General features: G+C 44.4%; 1 protein-coding gene across 1 annotated transcript in view; it reads right to left on the bottom strand.

Moving 5' to 3' along the window:
• LOC139162981 (zinc finger protein 208-like) overlaps nt 1-23,286 on the bottom strand; it is a 72,701-nt gene that overhangs the window by 47,451 nt on the left and 1,964 nt on the right. Inside the window, exons 4-6 of the mRNA XM_070743890.1 lie at nt 22,602-22,716; nt 22,424-22,491; nt 18,111-18,240 (exon numbers count right to left, since the gene is read on the bottom strand). Coding sequence (XP_070599991.1) covers nt 18,111-18,240; nt 22,424-22,491; nt 22,602-22,716 — 313 coding nt within the window. The remainder of the gene's footprint in view (nt 1-18,110; nt 18,241-22,423; nt 22,492-22,601; nt 22,717-23,286) is intronic.

Here is a 23,286-nt window from a genome sequence, read left to right as displayed (position 1 = left end):
CCCATGTGTAGAAGGAAATCATGCTGGGGATGCGTACGCGAGACGACCTGAGCTGTGCGCACAGCCCATCGGTAGCGGCTGGTAATAGCAACCTGCCCCTGGTATACAGTATGTCACAGGTGAATATACGCACTCACATTCTGTAAGTACAGTGATACCTTGTCTGACGAACTTAACTGGTTCCGGGACGAGGTTTGTAAGGTGAAAAGTTTGTAAGATGAAACAATGTTTCCCATAGGAATCAATGGAAAAGCAATTAATGTGTGCAAAGCCCAAAATTCACCCCTTTTGCCAGCCGAATGGCCCATTTTTGCGCTGCTGGGATTCCCCTGAGGCTCCCCTCCATGGGAAACCCCACCTCCGGACTGCCATGTTTTTGTGATGCTGCAGGGGAATCCCAGCAGGGGAATCCCAGCATTGCACAAACGGGCACTTTGCTGGCAACGGAAGGCCAGAAGTGGGGTTTCCCAGCGAGGGGAGCCTCAGCGAAATCGCAGCATCGCAAAAACACGGAAGTCCGGAGGTGAGGTTCTGAGGGTTCGTATCTCAAAAAGTTCGTATAACAAGGGTTTCACTGTATTTAAGTACAGTGGTAACTCTACCTAAGAACGCCGCTACTTAAGAACTTTTCTAGATAAGAACCAGGTGTTCAAAATTTTGTTGCCTCTTCTTAAGAACCATTTTCTACTTAAGAACCCAAGCCCAGAAAAATTTCCCAGGAAATTTGAGAGCGGCACGAAGGCCCAGCTAGTTTCCTGCCATTCCCCCTGGGTTTCTCTCTCTGGTGCAGTGTATGGGAGGTAGCCTCGCACTGGCTATATGGGAGGTGTATGCTCCTCCTTGCTGCTTCAGAGCCCTTCTTTTTTTTTTAAGGCTTTGGATTTTCTTTATTCCCCTCACCTCATCTTCTTCCTTTGGCAGCGACTGTCCTCCTCTTCTTCTTTCGCCTCCTCCTCCCACCCAAATTCCGAGCTTTTATTTCTTTCGTAATGAATTTGCACGCATTATTTTCTTTTACATTGATTTCTATGGGAAAAATGGCTTCTATTTAAGAACATTTCTACTTAAGAACTTGGTCATGGAATGAATTAAGTTCTCAAGTAGAGGTAACACTGTATATCTTTTCATGTGACAATACTGAAGAGAGAACATTTGGGTACAATGTAAAGTAGTGAATATACAGCTTATATGACGGTGTAAATGTGCTGATGCCTCAAAATAACACAACACAGAGACATTAATGTCTAATCTGCTGGCAAAATCCTCTGAGAGGGGCGGCATAAATAAATAAATAACAAAACAAAATTACCATGATAAGTGCAAAATGAGTAAACAGTGTTTTGAAGAAGCTGTGAAGGTAAACCAAATTCTTGGTTGCCTCACCAGATGTATCACTATGAAGAAAAAGGAGGAACTAACATAGTACAGTAGTACCTCTAGATACGAGCTGCTCCACATGCGAGTATTCCAAGTTACGAGCCGAGACGCGAGCAAAATTTCTGTTCGACACCCGAGCTCAAATTCGGGATACGAGCCGAGCGTCCACTAGGTGGCGCAAGAATTCCATTTTTTCCAGTTATCTCAGCGCGAAAAGCCAAATCTAAATGCATTCGTTCGAGATACGAATTGATCGACATACGAGCTCGGCTCTGGCACGAATTAAACTCGTATGTCGAGGTACCACTGTATTTAGGGGTTGGGTCACATCCCATTTGGAACTCTGTGACCAGTTCTGAAGACCTCACTTCATAAAGCTATTGATAAGATTGTGTTAGTCCAGAGATGGGCAACATGAAGGAAGGCAAGGAAAAATCACCACAACGTTAGGACAAAGAGCCTCTGAGTTGCATTTTATAATTCAGCATCCCTATAACCCCGTTCTCCTTATGATTGTTTCTAAGTTATTACTTGCAATACATAATGTGAAGCAAGGTAGAAAGCTAATTTTGACATTAAGCAAAGTAGGAAAAGCTGAAATAGTAAGGGATACAGGACGAATGCATTTCTGACTACAACTTTATGTCAGGTTTCTGAGTAATGCCGCCCCGAGACTTCGGAGAGGGGCAGCATACAAATCTAAAAATAATAATAATAATGCATCCACCGGAAGCAGAACTCCAAAGAAGATAGATTTCTCAAAGAAACTGTTTATTGGATCATATCAGCACAGCTAGCGAACACCAATTCTAAAAGTTCCTGCAGTTTTCCCTTAATTAAAAGAGCAAATATTTCCTCCCGGGGTCTCGCTCATCCCATTGTCCAGTGAAGGTAGCTGGGAGACTGTTGGGCCACTCCTCTATAATCTGTCAGGATTAGCTTGGTTCCTAAAGGAAAACTTGTTTGTTTTGATGGATAGCTGGTCTTCCCCCTTTCAATGTTGATAGCAACTAGGAGGCAGGAGAAAAATGGCATCAGCCAGGTCTGCTTCAAAGTTGATGCACTGGTCCAGTGGATATACTCATCAGAGCATCTTGAAACAATTGGGGAATCTCCACCTCTTAAATATTGGCAGCCACACAGCACTATCAGGCCAAATGATAACTTTAACCTCCACTCATCCCATGTTTGTTTTAAAACCTCCTACTTAGCACAAGGGATTGACGATTCAGAATCAAGAATCAGAATCCAGTTGGGAATTGGGAACTGCTCAAGGAGATCCGATACCACGTCAGGATCTATTGATGGCGAACCTATGGCACATGTAGTGGTACGCAGAGCCTTCTCTGATGGCATGCAAGCCGTCATCCCATTTCATCTCCAATGCGTATGGGAACACACCTTGCGTCAGCCTTCAGGTCTCTGCTGTGCATGTTGAAGGGCAGGGAACATGCGCAATGCGTGCGGCACTGCATTTTGAGTATTCGGGAACGCATGAGCGCATTCACACACACGCACTTTGGACACTTTCAGGACTTTGAAACCAAGCCATAGCAAAGCGTGTTTGTTTCAACTCGTGGAAGAAAGAGGGCTGTGACGTTCTTCACAGCTGCTGGCTAAGTACTTTGGGACTGCTTAAGGGGTTTTATGCCTACAAGTTTGTTTTGGGACGAGTGCCCTTTGCAATACAAAAAAGGGTGCTTTGTTTCTTTTGAATTTTGTGGGGAAAAAACATTGTTTTTGAAGTTTCAAGTGTGTGTGTGTGTGTTTCTGAATTTTTTACCCTTGAATTTTCGGGAGGCTCATGCCATAGAGCCCAGCATAACAACTGTAAAGAAGATTCTTGTAATTCTAGGTCGCTTCTTTCCAATATTAGTTCACATGCATTGTTTCTTGTCCTGTCCTCTGTTGCTTCGGAAAATAGCCATTGGAAAATATTGGAAAAATTGGAGAAACATTCATTGGAAAATAAACCGACCTCCTACTATTTGTGGCAGCCTCTCAAATACTAGAATGGTCTTTCCTGATGCCAAAATGTAGCTGGCCAGCACACACGTGCACGCTGGAGCTGACACAGGGCAGCCTACTCCATCTTTTCTCTAGGCTATCTAAACCAAAATCCTGCAACCGTTCTTCATATGATTTAGTTTCCAGGCCTTTAATAGATTACTTCTCTTTACACCTTTTCCAAAGTTTCAACAACTTTTTGTAACGAGATGACCAAAACTGTGGTGTTACTAAAGCTTTAGAAAGCAATACTAATATTTCAGATGGTTTTCATTCTATGCCTCTGTTTATACAATCAAGGATTGTATTAGCTTTTTTTGGCTGCTGCCACACACAGGTGACTCATGGTTAAGTGGTCATCCACTGTCCCTCTCTGACAGTTACTGTTTTTGAGCCAGGTTTCATGTTTTTCCTGCCCAATCTTACTTTTCTCCACACGAAATTTCATTTCATTGGATTCAAATTGTCTCATTTGGAATAGAACGGCACAATATACATACAAATAAATATCTTTAGAAAACATGGCGGATCAGTGGTTAGAATGAAGTACTACCGGCTAATTGCCCACAGCCAGTAGTTTGGTTCTGTCAGGGTGATTGTTCATTCTTATCATTTTGAGGTGGGTAAAATGAGGGCCCAGATTTCTGGAGACAACATGTAAAGTGTTCAGAGAGTGCTGTAAAGCATAGGGAACAATATAAGTGGAATTGTTACTGCTACAAGTTTTTCCCGAGCATGTATCCTTTTATGAGAAGACAGACGTCAATTCTGAGCAAAGGTCTTTCCACATTTCATGCTTCTCCCCCTAAGGCTTCTTCCGTGTGGATTTTCTTATGAAAAATAAAACGAACTCTTTGAACAAAGGTCTTTCCACACTCCATGCATTTAAATGGCTTCTCCCGTGTGGATCCTTTTATGTAGTCTTAGGGCACTATTGCGAGCAAAGGTGTTTCCACACTCAATACATTTAAATGGTTTTTCTCCTCTGTGTATCATTTTGTGTCTTCTGAGGTTGTTCGTACGAGAAAAGGTTTTTCCACACTCCGCGCATTTATATGGCTTCTCCCCTGTGTGGATCACCTCGTGGGAAATAAGATGAACTCTTTGAACAAAACTCTTTCCACACTCCATGCATTTATATGGCCTTTCTCCTGTGTGGATCTTTTTGTGCTTACTGAGTCCACTGCTATGAGTAAAGGTTTTTCCACACTCCATGCATTTATATGGCTTCTCCCCTGTGTGGATCATGTTATGGGAGATAAGATAGATTCTTTGAACAAAGCTCTTTCCACACTCCATGCATTTATATGGCCTTTCTCCTGTGTGGACCTTTTTGTGCTTACTGAGTCCACTGCTTTGAGTAAAGGTTTTCCCACATTGCATGCATTTATACAGCTTTTCTCCTGTGTGGATCCTCTTATGGGAAATAAGATGACCTCTCTGTGCAAAGGTCTTTCCACACTCCATACATTTATATGGCTTCTCCCCTGTGTGGATCATCTCATGAGATATAAGATGACCTCTTTCAACAAAACTCTTTCCACACTCCATGCATTTAAATGGTTTTTCTCCTCTGTGTATCCTTTTGTGTCTTTTGAGGTTGTTCCTACGAGAAAAGGTTTTTCCACACTCCATACATTTATGTGGCTTCTCCCCTGTGTGGATCATCTCATGGGAAATAAGATGAACTCTTTGAGCAAAACTCTTTCCACACTCCATGCATTTATAGGGCTTCTCCCCTGTGTGGATCTTTTTGTGCTTACTGAGTCCACTAATATAATTAAAGGTTTTTCCACACTCCATGCATTTATATGGCTTCTCCCCTGTGTGGATCATGTTATGGGAGATAAGATAGATTCTTTGAAAAAAGCTCTTTCCACACTCCATGCATTTATATGGCCTTTCTCCTGTGTGGACCTTTCTGTGCTTACTGAGTCCACTGCTTTGAGTAAAGGTTTTCCCACATTGTGTGCATTTATACAGCTTTTCTCCTGTGTGGATCCTCTTATGGGAAATTAGATTATTTCTTTGAGTAAAGGTCTTTCCACACTCCATGCATTTATATGGTTTCTCTCCTGTGTGGATCCTCTCATGGGAAATTAGATTATTTCTTTGATCAAAGGACTTTCCACACTCCGTGCATTTATATCGTTTCTCTCCTGTGTGGATCATCTTATGAGAAATAAGATGTCCTCTTTCAGTGAAGGTATTTCCAAAATCCATGCATTTAAATGGCTTCTCCCCTGTGAGGCAAATTTTGTGTCTTATAAGGTTGCTCCTATGAGAAAAGGTCTTTCCACATTCCGTGCATTTATATGGTTTCTCCCCTGTGTGAATTATCCTATGGGAAATAAGATGACCTCTTTGAACAAAGCTCTTCCCACACTCCATGCATTTATATGGCTTCTCCCCTGTGTGCAGCCTTCTGTGGATAGTAAGTCCGCCGTTCTTAGCAAAGGTCTTTCCACACTCCATGCATTTATATGGCTTTTCCCCTGTGTGGACCATCTCATGGGAAAGAAGATTATTTCTTTGAGCAAAAGTCTTTCCACACTCCATGCATTTATGCGGTTTCTCTCCGGTGTGAAGCTTGTTGTGTCTTCCGAGGCTACTCCTATAAGGAAAGGTCTTTCCACACTGCATGCATTTATGCGGCTTTTCTGTTGTGTGGATCTTTTTGTGGATAGTAAGTCTACAGCTCAGAGGTAAGGTCTTTCCATACTCTATGCATTTATACGGTTTCTCTCCTGCGTGGAGCTTTTTGTGGATAGTAGGTCCTCTGCTATGAGTATAGGTTTTCCCACACTCCATGCTTTTATATGGTTTCCCTAGTTGGGCGAGAAAGTCCTGCATCAGAGCATCAGTGGAAGATGAGCTTTCTTGATTCCAATTATTTGACTGTTTTCTCTCACATCTTTTGAATTCCATTCGAATTCCAAACATCTCCATTCCATCGTTAGCATTGATCACTTGGAATAGTTCAGAGCAATCTTGATTCTCCTGCCCATTATTGCCTTCCAAATAAAAGAGAAATGAAAATGGCAACAACGTTAGAAAAAAAAGATCAATAACTTAGTGAATATCCTTCTGATATTTTCTTAAACTCCATTAGGCTGTATTTTTGCATGCTTACAATCCTATGATGTAGACATGATGATTTAAATTATCCAACACTGGAAGTTTTTAAGATGTTGGATAACCCTTTGTCTGAAGGGGTGTAGGGTTTCCTGCCTAATCGGGGGGTTGGACTAGAACAGTGATTTTCAACATTTCTTGAGCCGTGGCACATTTTTTACATTTACAAAATCCTGGGGCACACCACCAACCAAAATGACACAAAATGACACTCTAACACGGTACATGTTATCCAATATAGATAACATTGTGATGCATTGTATATCACCCTCTGCGGGGGCCTCTTATAATATGAAAAAAGTCCAATATCTATATACACCATCGGGATAGACATAACCGGTTGAGGCTTCATCTAGTGGTGGTAACATTTACCTCCAGTCCTGACCAGGATTAGAAATCAGGACCATGGGGAGGACTAGCAGTTTCAACTACTTGATGCAGCCACGCAATGACAAGTGCGCGGCAGCCCGAGCGGGGACCTTCCTGGGTGTGGATGAGAGGCGGCCTACTATTGGTTCATCGCTAGTGGTCGGGATGAATCATAGAAGGTGATTGGTCAGTGAGCATTCCCTGTGCCTCCACTCTTCCTGTCGCTGATAGCTGGAGGGATTGTGAGGGGAATGTTTATGTTTGAATGGAGGCGGCTAGTGCCGGGATAAATGGCCTCCATGGGCCGTACCCAACACACGGGCCATAGTTTGGGGACCCATGTTTAATTTCTCCACGGCACACCTGACCATGTCTCACGGCACACTAGCGTGCCACGGCACACTGGTTGAAAAACACTGGACTAGAAGACCTCTTGAAAGTCCCATTCAACTCTGTTATTCTATTTCTATATTCCTGAGTTATGAAAGCTTTGAAAGTATTTAGAAAATTTCTCTTTCTTTAGAAGCTGCCCCGAGTCTTTGGAGAGGGGCAGCATACAAATCCAATAAATTATTATTATTATTATTATTATTATTATTATTATTATTAACTAATAAATAAATTATCTACTATGTTTCCCCAAAAGTAAGACAGGATCTTATTTTCTTTTGAACCTCAAAATAAGGGTGTGGCCTTATTATCAGGGGGATCTTATTAATTTGGGGGTGCAGGAGGCGGCAAGCATGGGACTAATGTCCTTCCCCTCCGTTCTTTGCCCGAGCCAAGCATATGGCTGGTGCTGCCCAGACGTGTCCCGTAGCAGCTCCGGGGAACAGGACACTGCAAGGTTTCATCATACCGAATGAACTTCATCATACCGGTACAGCTGGTGTCCTACTGTGCCAGTATGTTGACAACAATGCTGCCATTCATGCATGCAATGTCACAACTAATGTTGCAAAGTCCTGCTCCAAGAAACTCATCTCGGGGTACGGCGCAATTTGGGGGTGCCCGGTAGGGCAGGGATGGGGCAGGGTAAGCCAAGCATGCTACAAGATTCTGGCAGCTCTGTAGTGTCTCTTGGCTGCTCTGTGCAGAGAAACACCTTGAATGGTAAAGAAAAAACTTCTCATGAATTTGCAAAGTTGTTACAGTGATCCCTCGAGTTTCGCGTCCTCGAGCATCGCGAAAGGGCTATATCGCGAGTTTTCAACCCGGAAGTAAACTCCACCATCTGCGCATGCGTGCCCTTCCACGCATGCGTAGATGGTGGAGTTTCCCCGCCGGGCAGAGGCTTCCCTGGGTCTTCCCCCTCTTGCCCCGGTAAGACCCCAGCGGCGGCGCGAGCAACGGCGTGGGCTGACGGGCGGCACGCGCGCGGGAAACCCCAGCTCCGCTTCCCAGCTGGGAAGCGGAGCCGGCAAAAGCGTGGGCGGGCGGGCAGCGCGCGCGAGCTTGGGGACACCCCACCTCCGCTTCCCAGCTGGGAAGCGGAGCTGGGGTGTCCCCAAGCGCGCGCGCACCCCAGACGCGAGCAACGGAGTGGGCGGGCGAAGGGCGGGCGGCAGTGGAAGTAAAAACACCATCTGCGCATGCGCAGATGGTGTTTTTACTTCCGCACCGCTATTTCGCTAAAAATCGATCATCGCGTGGGGTCCTGGAACGGAACCCTCGCGATGATCGAGGGATCACTGTATTTGCTAGTATTTGCAGAAAGTTTTTCTTTACCATACAAGGTGTTTCTCTGCCAAGCGACGTGTCAAAGCTGCCAGTCTCCAGTAAGATGCGCATTGGTAGCGGCCTGTAATAGCAATCTACCCCTGGTTTACAGTATGTCACAAGTGAGTACACCCACTCACATTTTGTAAATATTTAAGTGTATCATGTGACAACACTGAAAAAGTAACACTTGGCTAAAATGTAAAGCAGTGAGTATATAGTTTGTATAACAGTGTAAATGTACTGTCTCCTCAAAATAACAGTAATAATAATAATAATAATAATAATAATAATAATTTATTAGATTTGTATGCTGCCCCTCTCCGAAGACTCGGGGCAGCTCACAATATAATAATAATACAATGCATTACAAATCCAATAATAAAAATTTAAAACCAATATAAAACATTTATACCATAACCAATATTATAATAAAATCCCCAACTACACATTCATACACATTCAACCCAATCCATCATACAATAGAGGTCAAAATCATAACAAGGGGGGGGGTAATTATCCCCACGCCTGGCGACAGAGATGAGTCTTCAGCATTTTACGGAAGGGGAGGAGGGTGGGGGTTATTCGAATCTCTGGAGGGAGTTGATTCCAGAGGGCCAGGGCCGCCACAGACAAGGCTCTTCCCCTGGGCCCCGCCAACCAACATTGTTTAGTCGACAGGACCCGGAGAAGGCCAACTCTGTGGGACCTAATCGGCCTCTGGGATTCGTGCGGCAGAAGGCGGTCCCGGAGGTATTCTGGTCCAATGCCATATAGGGCTTTATAGGTCATAACCAACACTTTGAATTGTGACCTGAAACCGTTCGGCAACCAATGCAGACTGTGGAATGTTGTTATAACATGGGCATAATCGGCTTCTTCCAAGGACCGCTGGAGCTGGAGTGACACCACCTTCTCCACAATCTTCCCCATAAAGGGAAGATTGGAGACTGGACGATAGTTATTGAGTACGGCTGGGTCCAGGGAAGGCTTCTTGAGGAGGGGGCACACAAGTGCCTCCTTGTAGGGAGCCGGGAAAGCCTCTCCCCCAAGAAGCATTGACAATCTCCTGGACCCAGCTCCATGTCACCTCTCTGCTGGCCGAAACCAGCCAGGAGGGACATGGATCCAGTAAACAGATGGCGGAACTCACAGCTCCAATGGCCTTGTCCACTTCATCAGGTGTCACCAGGTCAAACTCCTCCCAGACAGATGGACAAGGACGGGCCCCAGTCACCTTGAGTAACTCGTTGTCAGTCGACACTGCTATCCAATCGGAGTCGAGGTCTGTCTGGATCTGAGCAACTTTATCAGCGAAAAAGGAGTTAAAGTCCTCGGCACTTTTCTGCAAGGGCTCCCCAGCCCCCCCCCCCCGGATTAAGAAGGGAGCGGGTCACCCTAAATAGGGTGGCCAGGCAGGAGTCCGCTGATACAATCAAGGCGGCATGGTACGCGCATCTTGCCACCTTGAGCGCCACTTTGTAAGTCTTAATATGAGCTCTTACAAGTGTCCGATCAGATTTGGATTTACTCTTCCTCCATCGCTTCTCTAGATGTCTCTTCTGGCGCTTCAACTCCCAGAGCTCCTCAGTAAACCAAGGAGCTCTTCGGGGTCTAGTGCCACAGAGAGGTCGCAACAGCGCAATTCAGTCAAGAGCCTCCGTCGCAGCCCTGTTCCAGGCCACAGCAAGAGATCTGCCAAGCTGTGTATGAGTGAATCCGGTAAAACTCCAAGCACCCTCTGAAAACCTTCTGGATCCATCAGGCGTCTGGGGCGGAACCACCTAGTCCTATAACTATTCTTTGGTCCAAATTGTTGATGAACATATTGAAGAGTTGTTATTAGTTGCAAAGTCATGTCCGACCCATTGCAATCCCATGGACAATGTTCCTCCAGGCTCCCTGTCCTCTACCATCCTCTGGAGTGCATTTAAGCCACTGGTTCTCAATCTTCCTAATGCTGCGACCCTTTAATACAGTTCCCATGTTATCCTGACCCCCAATCATAAAATAATACAATTACAGTGGTATCTCTGCTTACGAACGCCTCTACGAGATACGAACTGGGTGTTCAAGATTTTTTTGCCTCTACTCACGAACAGTGTTCCCTCTAAGCTGTGCATCCAAAAACAACCCCCCGCCCAGTCTTTTCCAATCCTGCACAGCGGAGCAGGGCGCCGGAGTTGGAGGAGGGGAGGGGCAAGGAAAGTGCATGGAAGTTTTTCTCCTCTGAATGTCATGCACGCACGCGAGCTCCCCGTTTCGATACCAGCCCACCCTGCGCCCCGGCAGGGGGGAGGTTGAGTGCTCTGGTTTGGTCAGCACCGCAGGAGTATGTGTGTGTGTGTGTATGTGTCCTGTGGGGGAAAAGCGGCGGTCATTCCCGTTGCTCAGCTGATGGCGCTGCCCAAACCAGAGCTCTCGCCTTGTTCTCTCTCCATTTTCTTTAAAGCTCGCAGCGGAGCGTTCAGCCTCCCCCTCCCCCAGAGGCACATGGTGGGGCGCGGAAGTTCGCCCTGAGGTGAAGGTATCCCAAAGGCGGAAGATTGGGGTGGGGGACGATGGATCAGGGCTGGCTGAGACAGCTTCGCTCTGAGAGAGGTGGCACCTGCCCGGCCCCTGCCACAGCCCTTTCGCCCGGCTCCACTGAGGCAGCTTCACTCCGAGCACTCTCGGACCTGACCGCCTCTGCCTCAGCCGAGCAAGCGTTCCCTTCTTATCTGCGTGGACCAAGCGTTGTGGGGAGGGTCTTGGAGAGTCCGCTGCAACAGAGGAGAAGGGCCTCCTGGGCTGTTCTGCCGCCGCGGCCCCCCTCCTCTGCTGCAGCAACCAAGGGCTTCCGCCCCCAGCTGAAGAAACTCCAGGCTTTGCTGCAACCTCACTGAGCTGGACCTTTCCCCCCTGCTGGTGGCCAGCAAGCGGCGCCTGGCCTTGCTTGCTGTGGGGTCGTGGTCGTGGCCAATGTGCAGGCTCTACGCAGCCTCTTGTCTCCTTTTCCCCTGCCCTTTCCTAGCGATTGTGTGGGACAAAAATCGGCCGGTATAGGCAGGAGGCAGCCCGGTGCCATCCCATTGTTTCCAGGCTCACATTTGCCCGGGATGAGGCTTCTTTGCCTGGAAATCCCAGCAGTTAGGCTTAAGGGAAGGAAGATGCTTGCGTCTCTCCCAGGAAAGACTATATTATATTACAATCCCAGCGGCCGATTAGGTCCCACAGAGTTGGTCTCCTTAGGGTCCTGTCAACTAAACAATGTCTGGGGGGACCAAGGGAAGGCCCTGGCCCTCTGGAATCAACTCGCCCCAGAGATTTGAACTGCCTCCACCCTCCTTCCTTTCACAAGATGTTGGAGACCCATTTATGTCGCCGGGCATGGGGGGACTAATCCCCGCCCCCTTCTGACTTGTAGCATTTGAGTGTGGTGTGATTGTATAGCATTGATTGTTTTTAGTAATAATGGGTTTTAACTTGTTCTTTTTATTAGATTTGTATTATATTGAATTGTTATTGTTGTTGTGAGCCACCACGAGTCTTCGGAGAGGGACGGCATACAAATGTAATAAATAATAATAATAATAATAATAATAATAATAATAATAATAATATATTAATTATTATTCAAATGATCAGTGACCTCCTTATTCCTATCAATGTATGTATTATCCCCAGTACTAAGCTTTATGATGCTGCAGTTTTTCCTTCTTCCTATCACTAATATATCTGAAGAAGGTTTTATCCCCCTTCTATAAAAGATTTGGCAATTTCTTCCTCTTTTGATGCTTTAGCAGCATTTATTATGTTTCGCCTCATTCCTCGATGGTCTTAGGCAACCCCTGTGAAATGGTCATTCAACCCCCAAAGGGGTCGTGACCCACAGGTTGAGCACCGCTGGTTTAAGCTCACCCCCACTGCTTCAGTGACTCCATCCAGCCACCTCATTCTCTGCCAACTCTGCCTTTTGCCCGCAATTTTTCCCAGCATTAAAATCTTCTCCATTGAGTCCTTCCTTCTCATTAAGTAGCCACAGTATTTGAGTTTCATTTTCAGTATATGGTCTTCTAAAGAGCAGTCAGGGTTGATTTCCCCTAGGGCTGACTGGTTTGATTGCCTTGCAGTCCAAGGGACTTGCAGGAGTCTTCTCCAACACCATAGTTCAAAGGCCTCAATTCTTTAGTGCTCAGCCTTTCTTATGGTCCAACTTTTCACAGCCATACATTGCAACTGGGGAAGCCATAGCCTTGATTATATGCAGTTTTGTTGGCAGGGTAATATCTCTGATGTTTAGTATGTTATCTAGATTTGTCATAGCTTTCCTCCCCAAGAGCAAGCGTCTTTTAATTTCTTGGGTGTAGCCCCTATCTGCGGTGAACTTGGAGCCCAGGAAAATAAAATCTATCACTACCTCCATTTCTTCTCCATCTATCTGAGGTCTTTTTCTGCCGTCAGTCTTCTATGTTTCTATCTGCCAGGAATTGAGAGGGTCAGATGCCATGATCTTAGTTTTCTAAATCTTGAGTCCAACTTTTGCACTCTCCTTCTTCACCCGCTTCAGTAGGCTCTTTAGTTCTTCTTCACTTTCTGAGAGTGGTATCTGAGGTTGTTGACCAATGCAGACTGCGGAGTGTTGGTGTAACATGGGCATACCTAGGGAAGCCCATGATTGTTCTCGCAGCTGCATTCTGCACGATCTGAATTTTCCGAACACTTTTCAAAGGTAGCCCCATGTAGAGAGCATTACAGTAGTCAAACGGTGATCCCTGCCACCTGGGACTGGATGAAAATAAGGTGCGCGGTGGCAATAGTGGTGGCAGCAATGAGTAGCAATCCCCACAGCCTGGAACAGCTGACCAGATGTATTCCAGGAGGCCGATCCAAACACAAATCACCTGCTCTTGCCAAATCAGGCTGTGCTGAAGGTGACCAGGCTGTTTGTTGTAAGGAGGCAAATTGCTGAGAGGCAGAAATAGATTTTTTTTTCTTGTTTTCCTCCCCAAAAGCTAGGTCTGTCTTATAGTCTGGAGCATCTTATAGTTGTTGACATTTCTCCCAGCAATCTTAATTCCAACTTTTGATTCATCTAGCCTCACCTTTCTCATGATGTGCTCTGCAGGTGTGTTAAATAGGCAGGGTGACAGTGTACAGCCTTGCAAGACTCCTTTCACAATTTTGAACCCATCAGTAGCTCTGTGTGCAGTTCTCATTGTTGCTTCTTGACTCGCATATAGATTTCTCAAGAGAAAAGTATGATGGTCTGATACTCCTATTTCTTTAAGAACTTGCCACAGTTGATTGTGGACCACACAATCACACAACCAAAGGTTCTAGCACAGTCAATGAAGCAGAAGTAAATATTTGTATGGAACGCCCTACCTTTCTCCGTGATCCAGTGTATGTTAGCAATTTGATCTGTAGTTCTCCTCTGCCTCTTTGAAATCCTGCCTCTACTTCTGGTAGTTCTCAATCCACATTTATTTTATGTATTTATATATTTATTTTATTCGACTTCTATGTCGCCCAATCCCGAAGGACCCCATACTGCTGGAGCCTAGCTTGTAGGATTTTTGAACATAACTAGCATGTGAAACGAGTGCAATGGTGTGATAGTTTGAGCATTCTTTGGCATTGCCTTTTTTTTGGAAAGTGAAATGTAAACTGACTTTTTCCAATCCTGTGGCCACTGTTGAGTTTTCCAAATTTGTGGGCAAATTGAGCATAGCACTTTTATTGCGTCATCTTTTAAGCTTTTGAATAGCTCAGTTAGAATACTATCACCTCCACTAGCTTTGTTGTTGCTCTAATTTCCTTTTTTCAATTTAATATTTTTTATTAGATTTTTAAAACAATACGAACACATGAAAGACATTAAGAAATACAGTGATACCTCGTCTTACAAACGCCTCATCATACAAACTTTTCAAGATACAAACCCGGGGTTTAAGATTTTTTTGCCTCTTCTTACAAACTATTTTCACCTTACAAACCCACCGCCACCGCTGTGATGACCCCCCCCTCCGGACTTCTATTGCCAGCGAAGCACCCTTTTTTGCACTGTTGGGATTCTCCTAAGGCTCCCCTCCATGGGAAACCTCACTCCGGACTTCCATGTTTTTGTGATGCTGCAGGGGAATCCCAGCAGGGGAATCCCAGCAGTGCAAAAACGGGCGCTTCTCTGGCAACGGAGGTCCGGAGATGGGGTTTCCCAGAGAGGGGAGCATCAGTAAAATTGCAGCATCGCAAAAACACAGAGGTCCGGAGGTGGGGTTTCGAGGACTTCAGTGTTTTTGCAATGCTGCAATTTCACTGATGCTCCCTTCACTGGGAAACCCCACCTCCGGACTTCCGTTGCCAACAAAGCGCTCGTTTTTGCGGTGCTGGGATTCCCCTGCTGGGATTCCTCTGCAGCATTGCAAAAACACAGAAGTCTGGAGGTGGGGTTTCCCATGGAGGGGAGCCTCAGGGAAATCCCAGCAGCACAAAAACAGGCGCTTCAGCTGGCAAAAGGGGTGAATTTTGGGCTTGCACGCATTAATTGCTTTTCCATTGATTCCTATGGGAAACATTGTTTCATCTTACAAACGTTTCACCTTAAGAACCTCGTCCCGGAACCAATTAGGTTTGTAAGACAAGGTATCACTGTAATTCAAATAACTGTTCACTTACATTTCTGTAGCATCAACATATCAATTTCAACGCACCGTTTATCCAACTATCTTATCAATATCTTTTCCCATTTGTATTTATCTTTAAATAATAATATTTACAAAAAAACCTCTTACAACTTCTAGTTACTAATTGCTAGTTATTTGTATATCTATGTATTATTATTATTCATATGTTCAAGCCTTGTATACAATTTTTCCCACATGGTATAAAATTCTTTTCTTTGATCGTTCTGCAATTGTATAGTAAGCCTGCTCATTTGTGCACAACCCAACATTTTCTTTATTACTACTGTCTCTGTAGGGGGGTTTTCATCCTTCCGTCTTTGCACAAATGCTAATCTGGCGACTGTTAATATGTGTATTATAAAGTAATAATTCATTTTTGTATGTTGTCCTCTCATGATCCCCAAAAGGTAAGTTTCTGGCTTTAATTCTAATTCGTATCCTATCATTTTCTTTATCCAATTCCTGATCATGTTCCAAAATTTCCTGATTACTGGGCACGACCACCATAGGTGATAATATGTTCCATGATCCGTTTTACACTTCCAACATTTGGGATATATTTTGGCAAGTCTCGCCGGAGCATAATGCCACTGGTAGAACATCTTATATAGATTTTCTTCTATAAAGGAGCATAATGCCACTGGTAGAACATCTTATATAGATTTTCTTCTATAAAGGTCAATTTACAATTTTCCTTCCATGTTCTTTTCCAATCTTCCAGTTGCATCGCGTAACTAAAATTTTTCATCCAGGCTAACATTCTCTTTTACTGTTTCCTCAATATTATCGTAATATAGGAGATAGTTATACATTTTTGTTATGAATTTAGTATCCGGACGAATCAATATTTTATCTATTAAATTGTATTTTTTAGCTATACCGAATTTAACCTGGTCTGCACTGGATAAATATGTTAACCAATCCTCTTCTAATTTTTGTCTGACCTTCAAGCATCGGTTTGAATCTAATAGGTCATCACAAGTTATCTTTTGTGTTATATCTGTTGTATTTGGATGTCTCAAAGCTTCAATCGTTGAAAGCCACCTGGGAATCTCTATGTAATGGTTATTCCTCATTTTCCTCCATACATATAATATTGTTGCTCTTAGAGCATGTGATTGAAATTGTGTGTGTTTTATGCCTTTTCTATTCCATAGGTGGGCATGCCATCCTTCGTATATGTTGTGGCCCTCAAGTGTCAATATACTCAGATTTCCTTAGGTACAAATTTGACTTCATATTTTAGGATGTGTGGGCAGTGACCATCCCATTGTGGTTATCAGGGATGTTAAGTTCATTTTTGTATAGTTCTTCTGTGTAATTTTGCCATCTCTTCTTAATCTCTTCTGCCTCTCTTAGGTCCTTGCCATTATGGTCCTTTATCATTTATTTATTTAATAGATTTTATGCCACCCTTCTCCTTAGGGTGGCTTACAACGCTGGCAATAGCACTTTTTAACAGAGCCAGCATATTGCCTCCAAAATCTGGGTCCTCATGTCCATCTTTACATCAACAGTTCCCTTCATATCTCCAATTTTCTTGAAGAGATCTCTGGTCCTCCATTTTATTGTTTTAGAAACATAGAAGTCTGACGGCAGAAAAACACCTCCTGGTCCATCTAGTCTGCCCTTATACTATTTTCCGTATTTTATCTTAGGATAGATACATGTTTATCCCAGGCATGTTTAAATTCAGTCACTGTGTATTTATCAACCACGTCTGCTGGAAGTTTGTTCCAAGGATCTACTACTCTTTCAGTAAAATAATATTTTCTCACGTTGCTTTTGATCTTTCCCCCAACTAACTTCAGATTGTGTCCCCTTGTTCTTGTATTCACTTTCCTATTAAAAACACTTCCCTCCTGGACCTTATTTAACCCTTTGACATATTTAAATGTTTTGATCATGTCCCCCCTTTTCCTTCTGTCCTCCAGACTATACAGATTGAGTTCATGAAGTCTTTCCTGATATGTTTGATGCTTAAGACCTTCCACCATTCTTGTAGCCTGTCTTTGGACTCGTTCAATTTTGTCAATATCTTTTTGTAGATGAGGTCTCCAGAACTGGACACAGTATTCCAAATGTGGTCTCACCAGCGCTCTATATAAGGGGATCACAATCTCCCTCTTCCTGCTTGTTATACCTCTAGTTATGCAGCCAAGCATCCTACTTGCTTTCCCTACCGCCTGACTGCACTGCTCACCCATTTTGAGACTGTCAGAAATCACTACCCTTAAATCCTTCTCTTCTGAAGTTTTTGCTAACACAGAACTGCCAATGCAATACTCAGATTGAGGATTCCTTTTCCCCAAGTGCATTATTTTACATTTGGAAACATTAAACTGCAGTTTCCATTGCTTTGACCATTTTCTTCTATTTCTTTGCACTGATCATTTAAGAAGGCATTCTTATCTCTTCTGGCTATTTTCTGGAATTCTACATTCAATCGGGTGTATCTTTCTCTTTACCCCTTTGTTCTTGAATTGGTCTAGGAGAATGCTCTTCCATGGCCTGAGCGTGCAAGTTCTGATCTCACACAATTTAGGGAGGTTTCAGAACACATCACTCTTTCATTACCTCCAGAGGACCCATAAAAGCATTCTTTCTTCTCACCCTCCACAGATAAGTTCAAATAAAAATGGAAAAATATAGATAAAAATTGCACAGAAAGCATATAAGCCAAGAGACACTGATTCTTCCCCTTCTTGGTGTACGAGAAGGCAAGATAATTTCATTTTCCCTCCCATGAGATGATATATGATCACTGTTTTTTAAATTAAAAAATGAACTACAGTCTGCCTTCTTGAACTTTCTGATTGGGAACTAGAAAACTCTTACCGAGAGAGACCACGTTCCTATGGTTTTCCAGCATGACTTCCGAATGCAGCGCTTTCTGGGCAGGATCCAGCAGAGACCATTCCTCCTCGGAGAAAGACACAACCACCTCCTCAAAGGAGACAAGACTCTCCTGAAGACGGAAAAAAGACAAAGAATATTTGCAAGGTCTCTTCACCTTCATCAATGATTTAGACAAAGGATAGGAGGGAAACTCAACAGATTTGCAGACAAGACCAAATGGACAGGAAAACCAACACTATTATCTAGCTTGAGATCTAGGAGGATTGACAGACTGGGCCTCAATTAACAAAATTAAAAACAACATCGAGAAATGTAACGTGCTACATTTAGGGGGGAAAAACCAAACGCATGGGCAAAGAATAGGTGATATCTGACTCAATACAGTAGTACAGTGATCCCCCGAGTATCGCGAGGGTTCCGTTCCAAGACCCCTCGCGAAACTCGATTCGTCGCGATATAGCGGTGCGGAAGTAAAACACCATCTGCGCATGCACGCCCCTTTTTTTCATGGCCGCACATGCGCAGATGGTGGAGTTTGCGTGTGGGCGGCGGGGAAGACCCAGGGAAGGTTCCTTCGGCCGCCCAACAGCTGATCTGCTCCGCAGCGCGGCAGCAGCGAGGAGCCGAAGATGGGGTTTCCCCGTGCGTCCCTCCGGAGGAGCCCCATCCCGGACGCAGCGGCCTGAGGGGGCCGGTGCGCCGCCGCCGCCTCCTTCCGTGCCCCGCCCCCGCTCGGCAATCGGCTCGGTGGCATTGCTGGCGTTCCAGGCGGGCCGCCTGGCATGAGCACCGGTTTCGTGCCTCTCAGGCCGGGCAGATAAGAGGTGCGCCGCTCCCTCGGGGAAAGGAGAAGGCGCCGACTCAAGCCCTTCCCCATGCGCCCCTCCGGAGGAGCCCCTCTGGCAGTTGTCCGGGCGGGTGAAGGTGGCTGGGGCTGGGCCGCTGACAGGGACAGGCGGTGAGCGCTCGTATCCCGAATGTGGGCTCGTAAGTAGAACAGAAATATCTCTCCCCTCCTAGCTCGCATCTCGAAATGCTCGTATATAGAGCAGCTCATATGTCGAGGTTCTACTGTAGTAGTAGGTGCAACAGGGATGTTGGAGCCTAGTGAACAATCACTTAAACATGAGTCAGCCGTATGCTATGGTTGCCAGAAAACCCCCCCAATCATAGGCTACATTAAAAGAGAGATTGACACATGAAGTGTTAATACCACTCTATAATGCCTTGATAAGACCACACTTGGGATATTGCATCCAGTTTTGTTGCCAGATGTAAAAAAGATCTTGAGATTCTAGAAAGTATAGAGAAGAGCAACCAGAATCGGAGTATTGTAATCCTCAATCGGAGTATTGTACAGTATTGGCAGTTCTATGTTAGCAAAAATTTCAGAAGAGAAGGATTTAGGGGTAGTGATTTCTGACAGTCTGAAAATGGGTGAACAGTGCAATCAGGCGGTAGGGAAAGCAAGTAGGATGCTTGGCTGCATAGCTAGAGGTATAACAAGCAGGAAGAGGGAGATTGTGATCCCCTTATATAGAGCGCTGGTGAGACCACATTTGGAATAATACTGTGTTCAGTTCTGGAGACCTCACCTACAAAAGGATATTGACAAAATTGAACGGGTCCAAAGACGGGCTACAAGAATGGTGGAAGGTCTTAAGCATAAAACGTATCAGGAAAGACTTAATGAACTCAATCTGTATAGTCTGGAGGACAGAAGGAAAAGGGGGGACATGATCGAAACATTTAAATATATTAAAGGGTTAAATAAGGTCCAGGAGGGAAGTGTTTTTAATAGGAAAGTGAACACAAGAACAAGGGGACACAATCTGAAGTTAGTTGGGGGAAAGATCAAAAGCAACGTGAGAAAATATTATTTTACTGAAAGAGTAGTAGATCCTTGGAACAAACTTCCAGCAGACGTGGTTGGTAAATCCACAGTAACTGAATTTAAACATGCCTGGGATAAACATATATCCATCCTAAGATAAAAATACAGGGAATAGTATAAGGGCAGACTAGATGGACCATGAGGTCTTTTTCTGCCGTCAGACTTCTGTTTCTATGAAAAGCAATTTGCTAGGCTTCTTGGGAGTTTTTAATGGTTTTCTCAATACTTCCTCTTGCTATCTCTTCTTCCTCTTTTTCCTCACGTTCCTGCTCTCCCTTCTGGCACCCAAACAAGGCTCATGCTCTTTTTCTTTCTCCTGCAGGTCTCTAGGTTTGCAAGCCTGTTCTAACAAGGCTTGGAATGGGGTGGGGAGGAATTACCTTTCCCCTCTTAAGCACCGGAATCAAGATCTAGGCTCAAGAGCTAGATTGACAGACATGAACTGTGGGTCCTATCCAACAGAATGAAATTCAATGTAGAGAAAAGTAAAGTCTTAGACCTAGTTTAAGAAAAACCAAAAGTACATATATAGACTGGATGAAACCAAGCTTATTAGCAGTAACTGTGAGAAGGATCTTGTAGTCTTAGTGGACAACCAATTAAATATGAGTCAACAGTGTGCAACAGCAGCCAAAAAGCCAATTAATCTGCATTAAGGGGGGTACAATCAACAAGTGAGGCACTAACACCATTTTATAAAATCTTAGTAAGACCACACCTAGAATACTGGATCCAGTTTTAGTCATCACACTATAAAAATGTTGAGACTATAGAAAGAGACGAGCAAACAAGATGATTAGGAGACTGGAGGCTAAAACATACAATGCACAGTTACAGAACCTGGGCATGGCTACTCTGGTGAGAAAAAACCCAGGGAAAACCTGCTAGCAGTCTTCCAATATTTGAGGGGCTGGCACAGACAGGAGGGAGTCAAGCTATTTCCCAATGTGCCTGAAAGCCAGGTAAAGAATAATGAATGCAAACTGAACAAGATGGAAATAAGAAGAGATTTTCTGACAGAACAATCAACCAAGGGAACAGAAATTGCCTTCAGAAGTTGTGGGAGCTCTATAGAAACATAGAAGTCTGACGGCAGAAAAAGACCTCATGGTCCATCTAGTCTGCCCTTATACTATTTCCTGTATTTTATCTTAGGATGGATATGTTTATCCCAGGCATGTTTAAATTCAGTTACTGTGGATTTATCTACCACGTCTGCTGGAAGTTTGTTCCAAGGATCTACTACTCTTTCAGTGAAATAATATTATCTCACGTTGCTTTTGATCTTTACCCCAACTAACTTCAGATTGTGTCCCCTTGGTCTTGTGTTCACTTTCCTATTAAAATCACTTCCCTCCTGAACCTTATTTAACCCTTTAACATATTTAAATGTTTCGATCATGTCCCCCCTTTTCCTTCTGTCCTCCAGACTATACAGATTGAGTTAATTAAGTCTTTCCTGATACGTTTTATGCTTAAGACCTTCCACCATTCTTGTAGCCCATCTTTGGACCCGTTCAATTTTGTCAATATCTTTTTGTAGGTGAGGTCTCCAGAACTGAACACAGTACTCCAAATGTGGTCTCACCAGCACTCTATACAGCGGGATCACAATCTCCCTCTTCCTACTTGTTATACCTCTAGCTATGCAGCCAAGCATCCTACTTGCTTTTCCTACCGCCCGACCACACTGCTCACCCATTTTGAGACTGTCAGAAATCACTACCCCTAAATCCTTCTCTTCTGAAGTTTTTGCTAACACAGAACTGCCAATACAATACTCAGATTGAGGATTCCTTTTCCCCAAGTGCATTATTTTACATTTGGAAACATTAAACTGCAGTTTCCATTGCTTTGACCATTTATCTAGTAAAGCTAAATCATTTACCATATTACAGACCCCTCCAGGAATAACAACCCTATTGCACACTTTAGAGTCATCGGCAAATAGGCAAACCTTCCCTACCAAACTTTCCCCTATTCCTGGAAGCTTTCAAGAAGAGACTGTTAGAAATGGTATAGGATCTTTTTGGATGGGAGGGGTTGGACTAGATGACCTATAAGGTCTCTTCCAACTCTTCTGTGGTCGACAAATTACAAAAAGAATGGGGGTCTAGCAGTTCCTGCCATTGCGATACATTAACTCCTAATTCTTGAAGGACTTAAAAAAAAAATCTTGTTGTAAATTCAAAGTTGGAAGAATATCTAGCAGAACAAGATAACCAGAAGAAGCTATGCTGGCTGACAGCAACATGAACCCGCTATTCTGCTGTCCGTTTTGTGGAAAAACACAAAAATAATCCAATCCAAACAAGGGGGAAAATAGAAGAAGCGCTCTGCACACCTGCTTCACTTCCTGAAGCAAGAATACAAATCTAATAAATTTTCCCTTTCTTACTTGATTTGGAGGTTCAACTTTTGCTTGATCTCCATCATAGGAACCAGACAACTTCATTCTTTTTTCCTCTGTAAGGAATAAATAAGTTCAAAATGCATAATTAACAAACTAGGAGGAGGTATCTAGAGAAGAGAGAGTAAAAGTAAGACAGATGGGTATTTGGAGGATCTTCAATTACCTTCTGAGGGGTCCTGACTTGGGTCTTCCCAAGGGATTGTCCTGAAAAATGTCTCCTGAGGGAGATTTGATGGATTCTTCTTTCCCTCAGGATTTCCGATCTCCACAGTGCAGCACTTCCAATAGGAGGAAGGAAAAAAGAAGCAGAATTAATGTACCGTATTTTTCGCTCTATAAGACGCACCTGCTGATAAGACGCACCTAGATTTTAGAGGAGGAAAATAGAAAAAAAAATATTTTGAGCCAAAAAGTGGGCTAAAATATTTATTACAATAACAGAATAACTTAACAGCTGGGAAGCGGGTTCGGGGGGGTGCTGGGAAGACCCCCAGGCCGGCTGCGATCTTTTAAAACAGCCGCGCCGCTTCCCAGCTGACTCCTGAAGCCAAAAGCCAAAGGCGAACTTCCGCGCTTCAGGAGTCAGCTGAGAAGCGGCGCGGCTGTTTTAAAAGATCGCAGCCGGCCTGGGGGGCTTCCCAGCACCCCCTTGAACCCGGGTTGGGGGTTCGGGGGGTGCTGGAAAGCCCCCCGGGCCGGCTGCGATCTTTTAAAACAGCCGCACCGCTTCTCAGCTGACTCCTGAAGCGGGGAAGTTCGCCTTTGGCTTTTGGCTTCAGGAGTCAGCTGGGAAGCGGCGCGGCTGTTTTAAAAGATCGCAGCCGGCCTGGGGGGCTTTCCAGCACCCC

The sequence above is a fragment of the Erythrolamprus reginae genome, chromosome 2, assembly GCF_031021105.1.
Source record: "Erythrolamprus reginae isolate rEryReg1 chromosome 2, rEryReg1.hap1, whole genome shotgun sequence".
Classification (NCBI taxonomy): domain Eukaryota; kingdom Metazoa; phylum Chordata; class Lepidosauria; order Squamata; family Dipsadidae; genus Erythrolamprus; species Erythrolamprus reginae.
This window is presented reverse-complemented; position numbering and strand designations above follow the sequence as displayed.